Genomic DNA, 14,875 nt, shown 5'->3' with positions numbered 1-14,875 from the left:
AGTGTAGAGTCAAAGAGTGTGTGTGTTTTGAAGTTGAGTTGTGTGTTGAGTATTTCGTTGGGGTGTGCTTTCGTGTGTCTGTATATTTCATATTGTTCTAGTGTGTTTAGTTTCTGGCACACCCCAACGAAATACTCAACACACAACTCAACTTCAAAACACACACACTCTTTGATTCTACACTATACCACACGAACGCACCCTCACAGGAAACAGAACAAGAGGCACCAAGACAAACAACGATCAGTTCTGAGGATGACCCATAAATAGGTCGAAACATGTAAACGAGATACGTTGAAGTTTAACACAGGAAAGTCCTATCATACATATTCCGAAGTGATACATGTTAAAAGTTGTGTAATCAAGATGTATTATGTTTATGATTTAAAATAAATACCCATTATTTTATTTTACTATGTAAATGGCTGCCGGCGCCTAGTAGTTTCTGTATCCATTGAAATAACCTATAGCAAGTTAGTAATATGTCAAACTTTGACATCGAAGACAGTGTTCTCGCTCTGTATAAATTCTGCGTTCTTCTACTCAAGACACACGTAGGCATCCAAGCACTGATAACCCTATAATGGCTATAGCCGTTCACATTAAGGTAGGAAAAATAGGAGCCTTGAAGGTAGGGAACTTAAGTGTATAGATATTAAGGACAATAAATAAAACCACAAAAAGTGTTCATACTCATGTATTGATACAGGAACTAAACCAAGAAAACTAATGTACAATAATACTTCACTCACTCATATACAGCCCTCTAGTTAAGTACCTCTTAAATTGTCAGAAGGAAATCACATTTTCCTCAAATTTACAAGGTTAGAAAGTTGAGCAGGATAACAATACAGAAATGTGTCTTATCATGCTTGCAATTGCTAATTCTTTGAATGAAGTCCTTCATATAAAATATTACGCCGATTTGAAATATTTCATTAATAGTAACAAACATAGAACATAATTCCAATCACTAAACATTATCTCCAATATCACCTATTCTCGAGTTTAAATCACATACCATTATCTAAAGTGAGATTCAGAAATTGTACAAAAAATTTCTGATACACAAAGTTACCACTTACAACAAGACAGTAAAATATAAGAAGGAATGTAATCTCTGAAAAGGTTCTATTTACAAATGTCAACAGTCATTTTGAAGCGAAATAGTTTGTAATATGATACACGTGAAAAAAAGGGGGAAAGAGTTTTTTGTTGAAAAAAGAACACTACCCCGCAGAACGCCACAAAATTTAACGTTCTCTCAGTTTTAAACAACCATGCTTCGTATACTGTGCGTATATCTCAACACGTTTTCCGACCGATACTTATGAAATGTGTTCGAAAGTTACACAGAAGTCAAACGGGGTACAAAGTATTTCTGCACATTAACGTAGATTTAATCAAGCTTCGTCACTCATCTGAGAAGTGATATAACACATCGTTAACACTTATTTTCACAACATGCCCCATTTGACGGACAAAATAGTGTATCTAAAAATGACCGACAAATTAATTGTGACAGTAATAACAGAGTAATGAAAACAGTGAAAACACCTGTCCTATTTTAATATTTTTCAAGTTATCAATATGTGAATTTGTTACAGCCCAGTCACAATAACGAAAGTTAGAAAACTTCTGAAAGGTCTAGAAAAGGGAAAGGTATCTGTTATTTGTAGGGAAGACATCCCCGATGTATTGTTCCTTTTCGCTCAAATGATTGCGTAACTTCACCTATTAAAATAGAAAAATACAACCTAACTCATAGAGTGATTAAACAGTGTATGGACAGTTATTCCCTGATTCCGTGGCATGTCCAATACATATGATGTACACCAACATACTGCCTAATCACAATTCATGTTTATTTTATATCTCAAAAACCATTTGGGTTCGAAGATGTTTTTTTTAATTAAAGAACATTCCAGAAAATTTTGTCAATATATTTCTGAGACAACTGTACAGTAACCACATCTCTACATGACGAGTCATCATGGAGTGTTTGTTCCCATATTATATTGATCGGTATTGTCATATTTCTTGCAGTACCTACTGTTGTACTGTATTTTCAGAACAACCGATACTGACAGACTGTGGGGTCCTTCTGGGTATTTTAAGAAAAAAAAAGCGCATCTAATTTAGAATGCAAGAATTCTAATTATTAATCACAGAACATTTTATTTTTTGTTTGGGATAAATGCACATTAAAGGTAAATCACCTTCACTGCAATGGCATACTGCAATATCAACCAAGTATCATTTTGTTTTCGAGACAAGTTTGTTAAAGTTCTGAGTGTCAAAAATGAGTTGATATTAACAGTAAACGTGGATGTTACTGTGTATGTAAGTGCATTATTTGTTTAAATACATAGATTAAATAGAGGAGTAATATGAGACTTTTGGGCTTTTGCATTGCGTTACAGATGCTAAACACTTTACGTTTGGGAGCTACATAATGGTATATCATCTGGAAATGGGACATAATTGTCAGATTACCAGTTCTGGATAACAGATGCTTTCCTTGACAATGGGCCCGATACGCAGATTTTAAACATTGGATGTTTCTGTATTCTCAATTATACTGCGTGTTCAGTTCAAAGTGTGTCATGGCCCGCTGTATGATGTCATGTGGCTAGCCGATGAGCCTAGACAATTCAATCTTCCTACACTTCCGCAGAGGCGTATTACTTATGTGCCAGAGAAGTTGCCTAGCAAGTACGGCGTTCATTCTGAAGAGTACTTACCGATATGTACGCACACTCCAGTAGTGGCAGGAATGTGAACTGTTTGGAAACACGTACTGGGGTGAGTTTTTTTCTTACTGTCGGGATATGGGGAGAGGGTTAAGACGATAACTTACGTACAGTATCTGTTGAAATTAACTTCGACTGTCAACATGGGCACGCAGCATTTGATTTGTGTTGTGGAATGCTGCTGTACGCAACCTCTGATAACAAATACCCTGCGTACGACTTGCCCGAGCAAAACATAGTTCGAAAGAGGTTATGGTAGCACACAGAACGTACAGACCGCCATCTGTTGCTACGACGTTCAAGTTATACCGTACACGTTCTCAAGTTCAGATTGAACGCCTTGATTAATAGGCAACTTCTCTGACTTAAAAGCTGAAACTCGCTTCAAATCGCGGACTCACAACAGTGACGTCATGACACACATTGAAATGAACACCCAGTAAAATCCAATACTACACTGTATAGTAAAAATCGCTACACTTTTACGAAATATTCTGTATAGAGACTTTGTTTTAGCTACTCTTATTGAAGTGGTTAGTGTTTTTTGGGCAGTACTTTCCTGCCGAATATTTTTACGAATGAATTACTGACGTTATGCGGGGAATTCTTACAGCGTTGTAGTGGTAACTCTGACGTACCAAAGTACTCAAGCCAATAAGTAATCAATTCTTAACTGTTGAAGCAACAAGGCACATTTCAATTAGCAATATTATCCAAATGCATAGTAAAGAAACCATTTGTCAAAAGGGATGCAGCCCTCGTGTCAATCATTTTATCAAGATCTGTTCTCCCAACATTGCCCGCATGCCAACAACTATGTAAGTGGATTCTGAAAAAGCAGCATTTTAGTTTTTTAATCAACAGTTTATAGACTTTGAAATATTCAAACCTTTAAAATTATATATTAAAAAAAGAACAAATGAACAAATGCAATGGGCAATGCTGAAGACACAGAAAAGCCATGGCAACAATCGTAATGAAAAACTCTATTGAAAAAATCTGAATTAACTTCCCGATACAATCAAGATGTTACTTTTTATCAAAAAGTACAAAATACTGTGAACAAGGACAAAAAGCATCAAAATTATTTTTTCCCCTTCTACCTCAACATTCACAGTAAATATAAAACCTGTACACAAGACATTGTGTCAGTGTCATAAAAATTGTGGCCAATGGACAAACAAGGGTCCAGAGATTGTGGAAAAATCTCTTTCCAATCTAAAAGTTACAACATAACATTTCGCAAACCTCACAATCAAATATATTAAATCACATCAACTCTGTGAAGTATGCCATACTTTTTTATAATCACAAATATCTTCCCCATAGACTGTTTCCGATATTGGTCATCCTTTAATTTGTAATTTCTTAACTACAGTGTGATTATCTATTGATCTTAAATTTCATTAATTACATTTCTAACTTTCTGGATTTTTTTATAGTTTCATACTTCTTTGTTATACAGTATTCCATTTCGAAATTCCACTTCAAATTTGGATCTGAGAAAGTCTATATCATTTTCACTTTCCATGACACTGACAGGGTAACACAAATAGTATATCATAATTACTCTGAATATATATTTATATATATTTATTTATATGAAAATCGCTTAAACTAGGAATAATAGACTATACAAGGTTCAAACAAAACCATTTTGTTGTTGCTTTCAACAAACTTGCAAGTTTGTTTATTCTGGGAAATTAGATATATAATTATGTCAATGTATGAAAATGCAAAAAGACAATAAAACCAACATGACCTCAATCCTTGCATTGCTGGAGGCAGTTAAAGAGTAAAAACGCATTATAAGCTGCCATGCTCACTAAAACATGTACAACGATTTATTATCTAAAGTGAGCAAACTTACTTTGGCATCTAGCATTTTTAACTGAAGTTACATACGTCCCTGCTACACTTAACTCGTAAACCCATATTTTCAAAGCAAAGTTAACAAATTTTGTAATATTAGTCACGTCCATTCTAAAACTCACAGCAGAAAATTAACCCATTCAAGAGAAATATGATTAATGCAAGGAAACGACAATTAACCAAAAGCAAATACCTAATTTAATGCCAAAATAAGTCATTACGAATAACATTACCTTAATATGACACTAAAAACTTTAAAAACACTCAAAACCAATGAAAAAGATTACAAAATTAAAAAAACATTTCAACTCATCCAATTACATAAACCTAATGTGTTTAATTGCCATATTAAATTTATATAATTCATTACCTGAAATAACGAGTGTAGCAGTAAAATTACAAATACCAATTAATGATATTTACTGAGTTGTCTATTGCAAATCAATTTCGAAACAAATGATTTGTTGGTGAAAGCAAATGTATTTAAAGAAACTAAAGTTCTTACCAGACATCTCTCCTTTGTTCCAGAATCACCATACACACAATTTTGCGGATAAAACACAACCCTTTCTTGATGAGATAACAATGGAAAATTTTATACATAATACCACTGCCTGCTGGATCGCATCCTATGGCCTGATCAATCAACGCTTATGTGCGTGTAGCCGCAAGATGGCAGGTAGTGCACACCGCTAGAGCAGCACAATCGGCAGCCGTTGTTATTCCATTTCAACGCGCTTGGGATATGAATATTTCAAGTAAAACTCAATTTAGACCAATGTCCATGGCCCTTAAAATTAATAGTATTTGACTATTTTAGGCTACATTCATTCCTTCTACGACTGTATATGGCAAATAGCGTACGCTGGAATAACAATGGCTGATTTGTCGACATTTCTGGCGCAAAGAATCACGGTACTCTGGATATTCACGGATTCTGACCGCTATTTAGGAAGTGTTAATGGCGGTGTGCACTATCTGCCACCCAGCGGCAGAATAATATTTACTGAGCAGGCAGTTTACGCAGCCATAGGATGCGATCCAGCAGGCAGTGCATAGTACATAAATGAAAATAGCGAAAATAAATGTACAATGTAAGTTTCTTTCAACATTAAGTGAGTGTCTTGTCACAAAACTGAATGTTTGGCAATTTCCGGTACATATCACAAGCCAGGATAAATATTATATTTACATATACACAAACCACCGCTGCTCCGAGAATTTTTAAACCTTATGTTTCATATTACTGATTGCTCTATTATCTGGGGAAAGGAGGAACAATGTTGTACTATCAAAATATATTCTTTCTTGTTATTGTGGAATGTATTAACATTTTCAGAAGACACTTCTAATCTAGAAGCATCAATTTCTGAACGGGAATTCTGTACCAGCACTAAAATTAAAAGACAGCTCTCTTATTTCTAACTGTACTTTCCACTTTTAATAATGCTATGATTTCTGCATGATAAATATAAACGTCATTAAACTAACCCAATTCTTTCAGCATGGAAGAGTTATTTTCTGCAGACATGTTAAAGGATAAGTTCTCACTGGCTCAACCCGATGGTAATATATTTTCAAATATGAAGTGCTACTGAATTCTTTTAAAACTCTTCGCAAATAAAAAGCCGTAATACAGTCAGTTATATATATCTATAGCAATGGCGACCGACTCATGCTCTTTGTACAAGAACAATCTTCGATGCACACGAGCAGTATGCGAAAGCACATCGTCCCAATACTTACTTTTTTGCTCGTGAGTGCACACAGATTTTCGTAAGAGCAGCTGAATTGATCACCATTAATTTATAGTAAGGTGTCGAACGGTAGGGATTCAAGTAAATGTATAGACCTATTTATTGATCACATGAGATGACAAAAGCTTCTAAAATTAAGTATCATTGTTATCAATTCTATATTAGTCCATTTTACGTTTCTTATATTAGTTTTTTTAAGTCTTTGATTTGAAAATATTACGTCTGCTTTCGCGTCTTATATACAGGGACATCATTTTATTTTTACTAACATTTTTAATATTAACCTCGCTATACCTTTAGAGAACCGGAAACACAGATTGCTACCCCTTCCACGACTGTAGTTCGATGATACTAGCATAAAACACAAACAAATCACTCTACTAGATGTAGGAGGGAAGAAAAGTAGTTCATCCATTTACGTAAACTAGGAAATATCGCGATTTTGAGTTCGATAATTTTCATTAGTTTTTTGTTTAATCTTAATACAGTACTGTATTAAGAATAAGTGTTTTTATTCACGAACTGAGTTAGCCATGCGAACGTATTCATTATGCAGTTTATATTATGTCTACAGCACATTAGCGTACAATATAGAGAATGAAGTTAAATTGAAAAATAATCATAATATGGATATTTAAACACATTTTTGAAAATGGTGGCCGTTCATTTCGATACAGACTTCAGTTCTTTTGTGCATATTATCGCACTATAGACTATTGCCTCTAATTTCAATTGCCACTTTCGTCCTTCGTACTAGTAACTCATGTTGTACCTATTCTATAAAAGAGTACCTTACGTGCTGTAAATTCAATCTTCACTTTTGCCCGACCCGCACAGATAAAATTACTCAGACATACTATCTACTATCCGTCCAAGTGGTTATGCCGCAGGATCGTAGAGAGGGAAATTACGTGACAGTTAATTATTTAACGAAGATCTTTTATTTAAGTTCTTTTAAACCGTTGTATAATATTACGTAAACGTCCAATTCCTAACAGAAATCAATGTTTTCAGAAACGAGCTAAGACAGTCCTGCTTTTACAGAGAGGCGAACAGAAGCAGGTGGAGGAAATAGGGATGCGACGTAGGCAAATGGACGACAGTACCTGTGCGAAAATATGATTCAATATTGAAAGCTCTTTCGTCACTGGAAAACGCGAACATATTTCTGGAACGTACTATACTCACTAACTCAGTGCTGTTTACTATATGCGGTCTTGGATCTGTGTGTAGAGGACAGCTGGAACTTCATTAGTAAAAGGGGTGGGAGTGAAGTACATTAAAAAACTCAGGTACAATAAAAATTGAAGTAAAAATAAAATGATGTCCCTGTACTAATTCTGAACCCTCATGTACAGTCATATGACACTGTAGCAATTGTATGACGTCACAACAGCTGCACCAACGTAAATTGATACAGGAGCTATATGTAACAAGCTCTCCCGCGTTGATACTGAAGTCACTGCTGATGTGCGGTGAATTTTCGCATGTTGGCAGTCTTGTAAAATCACGGGAACAGCAACATCTTACCCGGAGGGGCTCGCGAGAGGAACAGTTTGGTTATGGCGCAAGCGCGGACCTCTCATGCAGTGCCAACGTGATCCATATCTAGATTTATTTTCATGTGTACATTCTAGATCAAATCACGAAGTTCTCTTCGTGTTCCAGTTACACATCTTGCTTATACGAAGGTTAGGTTTGGTTAGTTTAGGTTTTTCTTAATCAAGTCCGCGCATGCTCAGACAGCCAAGACGATCTTGTCGCGAGCCGCACGTCATCTTACGGGGACAATATTATATCCATAATTAAAAACTGCAAAACATGTTGCTTCTCTACTTTTGTAGATCCTTAGCATCGTCATAAAATACAACATTAGTAATAAAACTTACGATGTTATGAATATAACAAAGACCCTTGGCAATAAACGTCACCAGAGATAAGAGAGTGTTTAACGTAAGCAAAGGCATCCTTAGTGGTCAATAGGTATACAATTAAGATGTCAGTTTGAAATGCATTCATACCTTTCCTGGTGAAAAGAAATACTAACGAAATTTTGAAGATTAAATATTCTAATATTCCAATAGCAGATTCAGTATTTGAGGTTATGTTCACACGAACTCTAACCGTGCGTTTTTTTTAAAGCAAGATGTAAAGCGCTGCAGCAAATTAAAACACCGCTTTACTAGTTTGCTGCACGAGCCATCATGGCGGAATGCGAGTTTTGATCTTTTGCAAACTTTTATTATTCCATGTAATTATCATGTAAGTCGAAACTATTTAACATGTTCGGTTCTTTTAAGGTCGAATTTATTAATACAGTAATAGAAGCCAATATTAATTGTCCACCATTTTGCAGTCAGCTGACCTAATTGCGTTTTTTTCGACCCTCATTTTGCTGCAGAAAAGGCATGAAGCGCTTTAAAAAACGCACGGTAACTTAGGCCTATTTCTATGGCCAGTGTTGCCAATTTAACAACTTTTAACTGTTAAGTGTGGTATTATGCATGAACAGCTAATTCTTTTATAGTAACTGTGAAAAAATGAACACATTTCTTAGTCCTGAATACGTTCCAAACTTTACCCACGATGTGTCGTGTTGCCTATAAAAAAATAACGGTTAGGGTAAACTAGAGAATCCAGAGGAAAAAACTACTCCAAATACAGTTTCTGTCCCTTTGCGTATAACAAATTCCATTGAAATTCCTTGGAATTTGAAAATGTGCTTCACTACGAAAAACAAACACTCTAGCAGTTCAGATAAATACTGAGCTTTTCATCGATCCTCAAGAAAAGAAAAAAAAAGTTCCAGTAACATTCAAATTTAATTTGCTTTAACTATTCTGGAATGCAAACTTCCTGCACATGGCGAGAACCAATAGCAGATCGCTGCACTACATCCCACGTCTTTTATATTGTACCGAGGTAATGGTTTAAACTGAATTATTGTGTTTTTTATTAGGCGTGCTTATTCATTCTCTTTATATCTGGCTAGCTAATGGATTTCAGAATAAAATATGTCCGAGCGTCAATTGTCTCCCTTCATAGCGACACTCCTTGACTAGGCAACGCTGCACTCCATAAATCGTTCAGGGTAAGTAAACTGAGATAACAAACTTGTACACTGAAGCACACATACTTCATATTTTGTACGATGCCAACTTCGACAATGACTCCTTTCTGACGTGCAATATCGACAACTTTGGCAGCGACAATAAAATTACAGTTCTACAATGTTGACAAAGATTATCAATGGGATATCTGCAGTGTAGCCTTCATAATTACACACATGGCTGGGAAATTATGCATTTAACATTTTTTTTTGTTTGCTCTCTGCGCTAGGTATCTCCTTTTATGTGAGTTTCCTACAGTTTTCATTCCTGAAGTGCTATTACTCCAGACAAACAAATCATGGAGACCATATGCGCTAATCGCATTCTCCATTCATGTGGGTATGGGAGGGGAAAAAATGGTTGTTAAATGAGACGAGGTTCACTCGATTGCACTTTTCTGGTTTTATTTCTTTTTTTTTTTAAATTAGTGATTTAATATAATATAATTTTTTTTCGATCTATTTTCTCAAATTCCAAGTAAAAACAATAAAATCAATACACTAAGTCTTCAGATCCTGGTCTTTTCTACCCGAATAATCCCTTGGTCTCCATGGATTACCCGGGTAATCCCATGGCCTCCACGGATGGAAGGTTGATTCCAACTGTCGGCATGTTATTTTTTCTTCGGCAATCTTCTAGTCCTACGCTTAGACCTAGAAGAACACACCAATACTAAGATTAATGCAGTTTCACAAAATATGTGAAAGACAAAAGGCATAAAATTAATCATTTAACACATAAAGGTGCCTATGACAAGTTACATAAGTTAAAAGCGGACATAATGATGAATTTACTTGCACGCATAGTCATTTGTAATTAACTCAATTTTCTCTATCTCAACAGGACGGTAGATCCAACCTACGAAACGTAGAATTTCCTATACTTGATCGGCAATAAGGAAATCGACCAAACCATTTTTTGAAACTTTGTTTAAAAAATCCAGTCTCATTCTCTTTACAGACGCGGTTTTGAGCTGCAATGTCTTCCAAAACTGACCATCAATTACGAAGAATCCATCTCCGTAGTCACGTGATCTCAGGAGTTATTTAGTCAGTATTTGGGTGGTGAAATGACTTCGTAAATTATATTCTGCATTAAGCTATTTCTTTGAAACGTGGTGCAATCTTTACACTGACTAGATACGTAAAAAGAACTGATTTAATTAAATTAGTCAATAATTATAAAAAGCGACATAACTGCATAAAGCTGATTAGTTGTCGAGAACACATGGCTGTGTTTGCGTTGAAGGTTTCTAAATCATGTCACCTTATTACGTGACCATCAACATAAAAAAACCTACTTTCCGGTCATTTAGAATAATGGAAATATTGTTTAAAAGTGACGAAATGCAATGAGTAATGCTGGGCATGAAAGTACTAGCTCTAAATGAAATTAATGTGATCTTAGTTTCCGGTCTTTTATAGTAACGTAAGTATAATAACCGTCAAGTACGAGGGCGCCTTCTGCGCATAGAACGTTACGTCGTCTCGCGAACCCATCACTAACCAAATCTGTTATAATCTGCTCGAGGCTTTAAATATATACATTGATTAATATTAAATTTGAGTTTTGTAAGAAAAACACTTTTGGAGAAGTAACCGTGTGGAACTGACATACAAACCAAAGAAACGGCGCACGTTCTTTTCACGAATATTACAAAATATATCATTAATTCAGCACCCACTAACCCATCAAAAGAGAATTTCACTCGCGATACCACGTTGAGTGCGCACAGACGCATTTTGAATCAGGCATCCATCGTAAATGAAGATCATTATAGTGTTTTAAAGTTGTGCCGAAGTATAACGATAAACAGAAAATATAACATTATAAATTGGCTCTGAACAAATGAACGTAACCTTAGTTACAATGTTTTATAATAATGCAACTACAATAATTGAGAGCTAGGGCGGACCGATTTAGACCACTTCTGCGCATGCGATTTCACATGGACTCGTTCAGTAACTAAATCAGTTGTACTTCCAATGTTCATTAACTTCCGTAAAGTATACGCTTATTATCGACAGCAACTGACTTAATATCACATGACTGTGTGTGCGCAGAAGAGTTCTACATTGGGCAGCCTTCGTAATTGTTTTAATTGTAGTTCAGTGCGATGATAAAAATGCAGTGTAAAAAGTAAAGACTCTACACAAATGAATGTGATTTTAGTTTTCGGACTTTTACAATAACACATAGTACAATTATCGTCAAGATTGGAGGCGACCCGATTGATAGGCTTCTGCACGCATGCCGTCACGCGAGTCTATTGGTAATGAGTTTATTTTCCTCTAATGTTTAAATATACCAAGTGTATTTCAAACTATAACATAGGGAATTAACATTACCATAAGAAATCCATGCATGAAAAATTGAAAGTGAAATTTCATGTAGCTGGCCATGTCTAATAAATTAGTAGGCCTTGTACAAAAAGAAAACTATCTACTTTTATTGCCACAATAATTACACAACAGTTCCATCCCACAAAACAGGAGGGGCTCGCGACAGGATTATTTTGGTTGTGGCGCATGAGGACCTCTCATGCAGTGAGTGATTCTTACTTGAATTTATTTTCGCGTGTACATTCTAGACCAAATCAAGGGGTTCCCTTCGTGCTGCTGTTACACATCACGAAGGTTAGATGTGGTTAGTTTATGTCTTTATTAATCAAGTCCGCGCATGCGCAGACAGCCAAGATGATCCTGTTGCATGTCACAATACGATCAGATTTGTGTAAGTTAGTAGTATGGCTAAATTGTTTTTATTTGCCTTTTTTTTTTGTGAAAAGTAAACTAATGAAAAAAAATCATTAAAATAAAATACATAACTGAAATTATAATAGTAACTCCATGATATAATTATTTTGAATCACCTAACCTAAAACTGATAATATGTTGTCAAAAGATCATGTATATGTTGGCAATAATTAATAGATAGTCTTCTTTTCTACAAGGCCTACCAATTTATTACACATGGCCAGCTATATGAAATTCCACTTTCAATTTGTATATATGGATTTCTTATGGTAATATATTTCAAGCTAAGCAGTATAGTTTTAAATACACACGGTATACTTACAATAAATTAGTATTACATTCATTTTTTTTTTGTAATAAAAAATTACATACGATATATAGTATTTACACGCGTCCAGTAACTGAACAAAGCACATTCACGTGTTTGTATGTGCGCAGAAGAGTTCTGAATCGGGCAGTCTCCGTAGATGACGATCATTATAACGTTTTGAAGTTGTGGATAAGTACGGGGTATTTAAAAGTAACTAAACCGACAGCTTATAGTGACTAGTGTCGAGAGGGCATGTACAGAACTCCCGTTACGCTCTCGGAGCGGCTGTGTCTATTACCTACTGCCCATGCGCTTCTTGCGTGGTGACTTGACGGTGCTGGTGCTGGCGGTGGTGGAGGCGGAGGAGGAGGAAGAGGAAGAGGAGGAGGAGGATGATGAGCGCCGCAACTTGGCGTTCTGGAATCGAAGCTCACGCACACGTTGTGTCAGCCTGCCTTGCTTCTGTTGGAGTGCCGCTTTAACCCGGCACAGTTCCTTGTACTCCGCATTGAGAAACCGGCAATGTTTGGTGGCCTCCCTGAGGATCAGCACCTTGGCTGCGCGCTCGTTATGCGCGATGGATGGTATAAGCGTCCGCAGCTTGACGGTGCAGTCCCTCAGGTCTATTCTGCGCTGCCTCTCCATGTCGTTGTGTTCGCGACGCTTGTCGTTATAGGCGCCGCCTTCGTCACGGGCACGTCGTCGCTTGTGAGGGCGCTTCTCCTCGACCGTCGTCGTCGTTGTCGTCGCCGTGGGGGCAGCTATTGGCGCCACTACAACGTTGCGCTTCCGACTGCGAGAAGAGCGCTGTTTGATGGCGGACGCTACCGTTAGTTGTAGTTGTTGTCGGTCTCGCGCGCTGGGGTTCGTTGGCAGTGTTGTCAGCTTCTCGCGATCCACCACGGACACCACGTCGATCTCCTCCTCTGCAATACAAACAATAAAATCCAGTAAGAAAACAAAAGAAAACCTTGTGAAGTCTCTAAAGGTTGGTTCACAATAAACCAGGAACGGAAACGGGAACGAATATATTGTTAAAATAACTGTATTTAAATGTGAGTATTCACAATAGTTAATTGTGAATGCTCACATTTAAATACAGTACATTTATTTTAACAATATTTCCGTTCTCGTTTCCATTCCAGCCACCGGCGTCGCTCAGTCGGTTAAGCCGCTTGCCTGCCAGTCTGAAGTTGCGTTCGGGCGCGGGTTCGATCCCCGCTTGGGCTGATTATCTGGTTCGGTTTTTTCCGAGGTTTTCCCCAACTGTAATGTGAATGCAAGATAACCTATGGTGAATCCTCGGCCTCATTTCGCCAAATATCTCGCTATCACCAATCACATCGATGCTAAATAACCTAGTAGTTATACAGCGTCGTTGAATAACCAACTAAAATTTAAAAAAAGTTTCCGTTCCCGTTTATTATGGATCAGCCTTTAAGAACAAAAATGTTGATGATTAAAACATTCGTAAAGCATCATTGTTTGTATCTGTCTTCGTACTAGGACCAATCTCCGGGTTATGCTGGAAGACAAGTCAAGGCTGGTCCACAATAAACCGAGAACGAGAACCAGAAGGAGAACGGAAAGCGGGACATGAACGTGAAGACTTTTGATTCACAATAAACAGAGAACGGAAACGGCTATGCATAGGCTATCGATATGTATGTCAATAACGATATGTAAAGTCGATATTACGTATTCGGATATCTGTGTATAGTTGACCAATGCCCAGCCGACATGAACACAGGTTAACCAACTTCAACATTTATCACACTGAATATTTAAGAATTTAAATCACACATACATGTAGCACATATTTGAAGTGATTTCTGGATTAGTTAAAAGCAATAAATGAAGAATAAATTATATCATGGCCTCCTTACTACAAAATATACGACGACAAATAGTTTTTTGATGACAACAGAATGAATCAAGTAGGCTGTGATCGGAAACGAGAATGGCAAAGTTCATAGTTTGCCAATCTTCAAGTTCCCGTTCCCGGACTCCGGCAAGCTTCTCGTTAATTGTGAATGCCCACATTTAAAGATGTATTTGAACAAATTTTCCGTTATTGTTTACGTTCCCGGTTTATTATGGATAAGCCTTTAGTCTATAACATTAGTCGGTGGATCCGTGCTCTGTGATGTCATTCCTGCGAGCAGTTTTGCTCCCTCATGCGAGAATCGAAGGCCGGTGCTCTGGGGTGTAATATGTAATTTATAGAAATTACCCCAGTTGTGCAATATTCGGAAAATTGAAATAAAAAGTCAAACACCATTGTCTACCACTACAAATCGTCCAAAATAAAACTGCC

At 36.7% G+C, this 14,875-nt stretch overlaps 1 protein-coding gene across 1 annotated transcript in view; it reads right to left on the bottom strand.

Annotated features, from left to right (window-relative positions):
- Positions 1 to 681: 681 nt before the first annotated feature.
- The window catches only part of Myc, a 51,830-nt gene continuing 37,636 nt past the window's right edge, over positions 682 to 14,875 (bottom strand). Inside the window, exons 4-5 of the mRNA XM_069813105.1 lie at positions 12,857 to 13,484; positions 682 to 10,145 (exon numbers count right to left, since the gene is read on the bottom strand). Coding sequence (XP_069669206.1) covers positions 10,106 to 10,145; positions 12,857 to 13,484 — 668 coding nt within the window. The 3' untranslated portion in view covers positions 682 to 10,105. The remainder of the gene's footprint in view (positions 10,146 to 12,856; positions 13,485 to 14,875) is intronic.

This window comes from Periplaneta americana, chromosome 2 (genome assembly GCF_040183065.1).
Source record: "Periplaneta americana isolate PAMFEO1 chromosome 2, P.americana_PAMFEO1_priV1, whole genome shotgun sequence".
NCBI lineage: Eukaryota > Metazoa > Arthropoda > Insecta > Blattodea > Blattidae > Periplaneta > Periplaneta americana.
The sequence above is the reverse complement of the archived record's forward strand: the minus strand, read 5'-3'. Positions and strand labels throughout refer to the sequence as shown.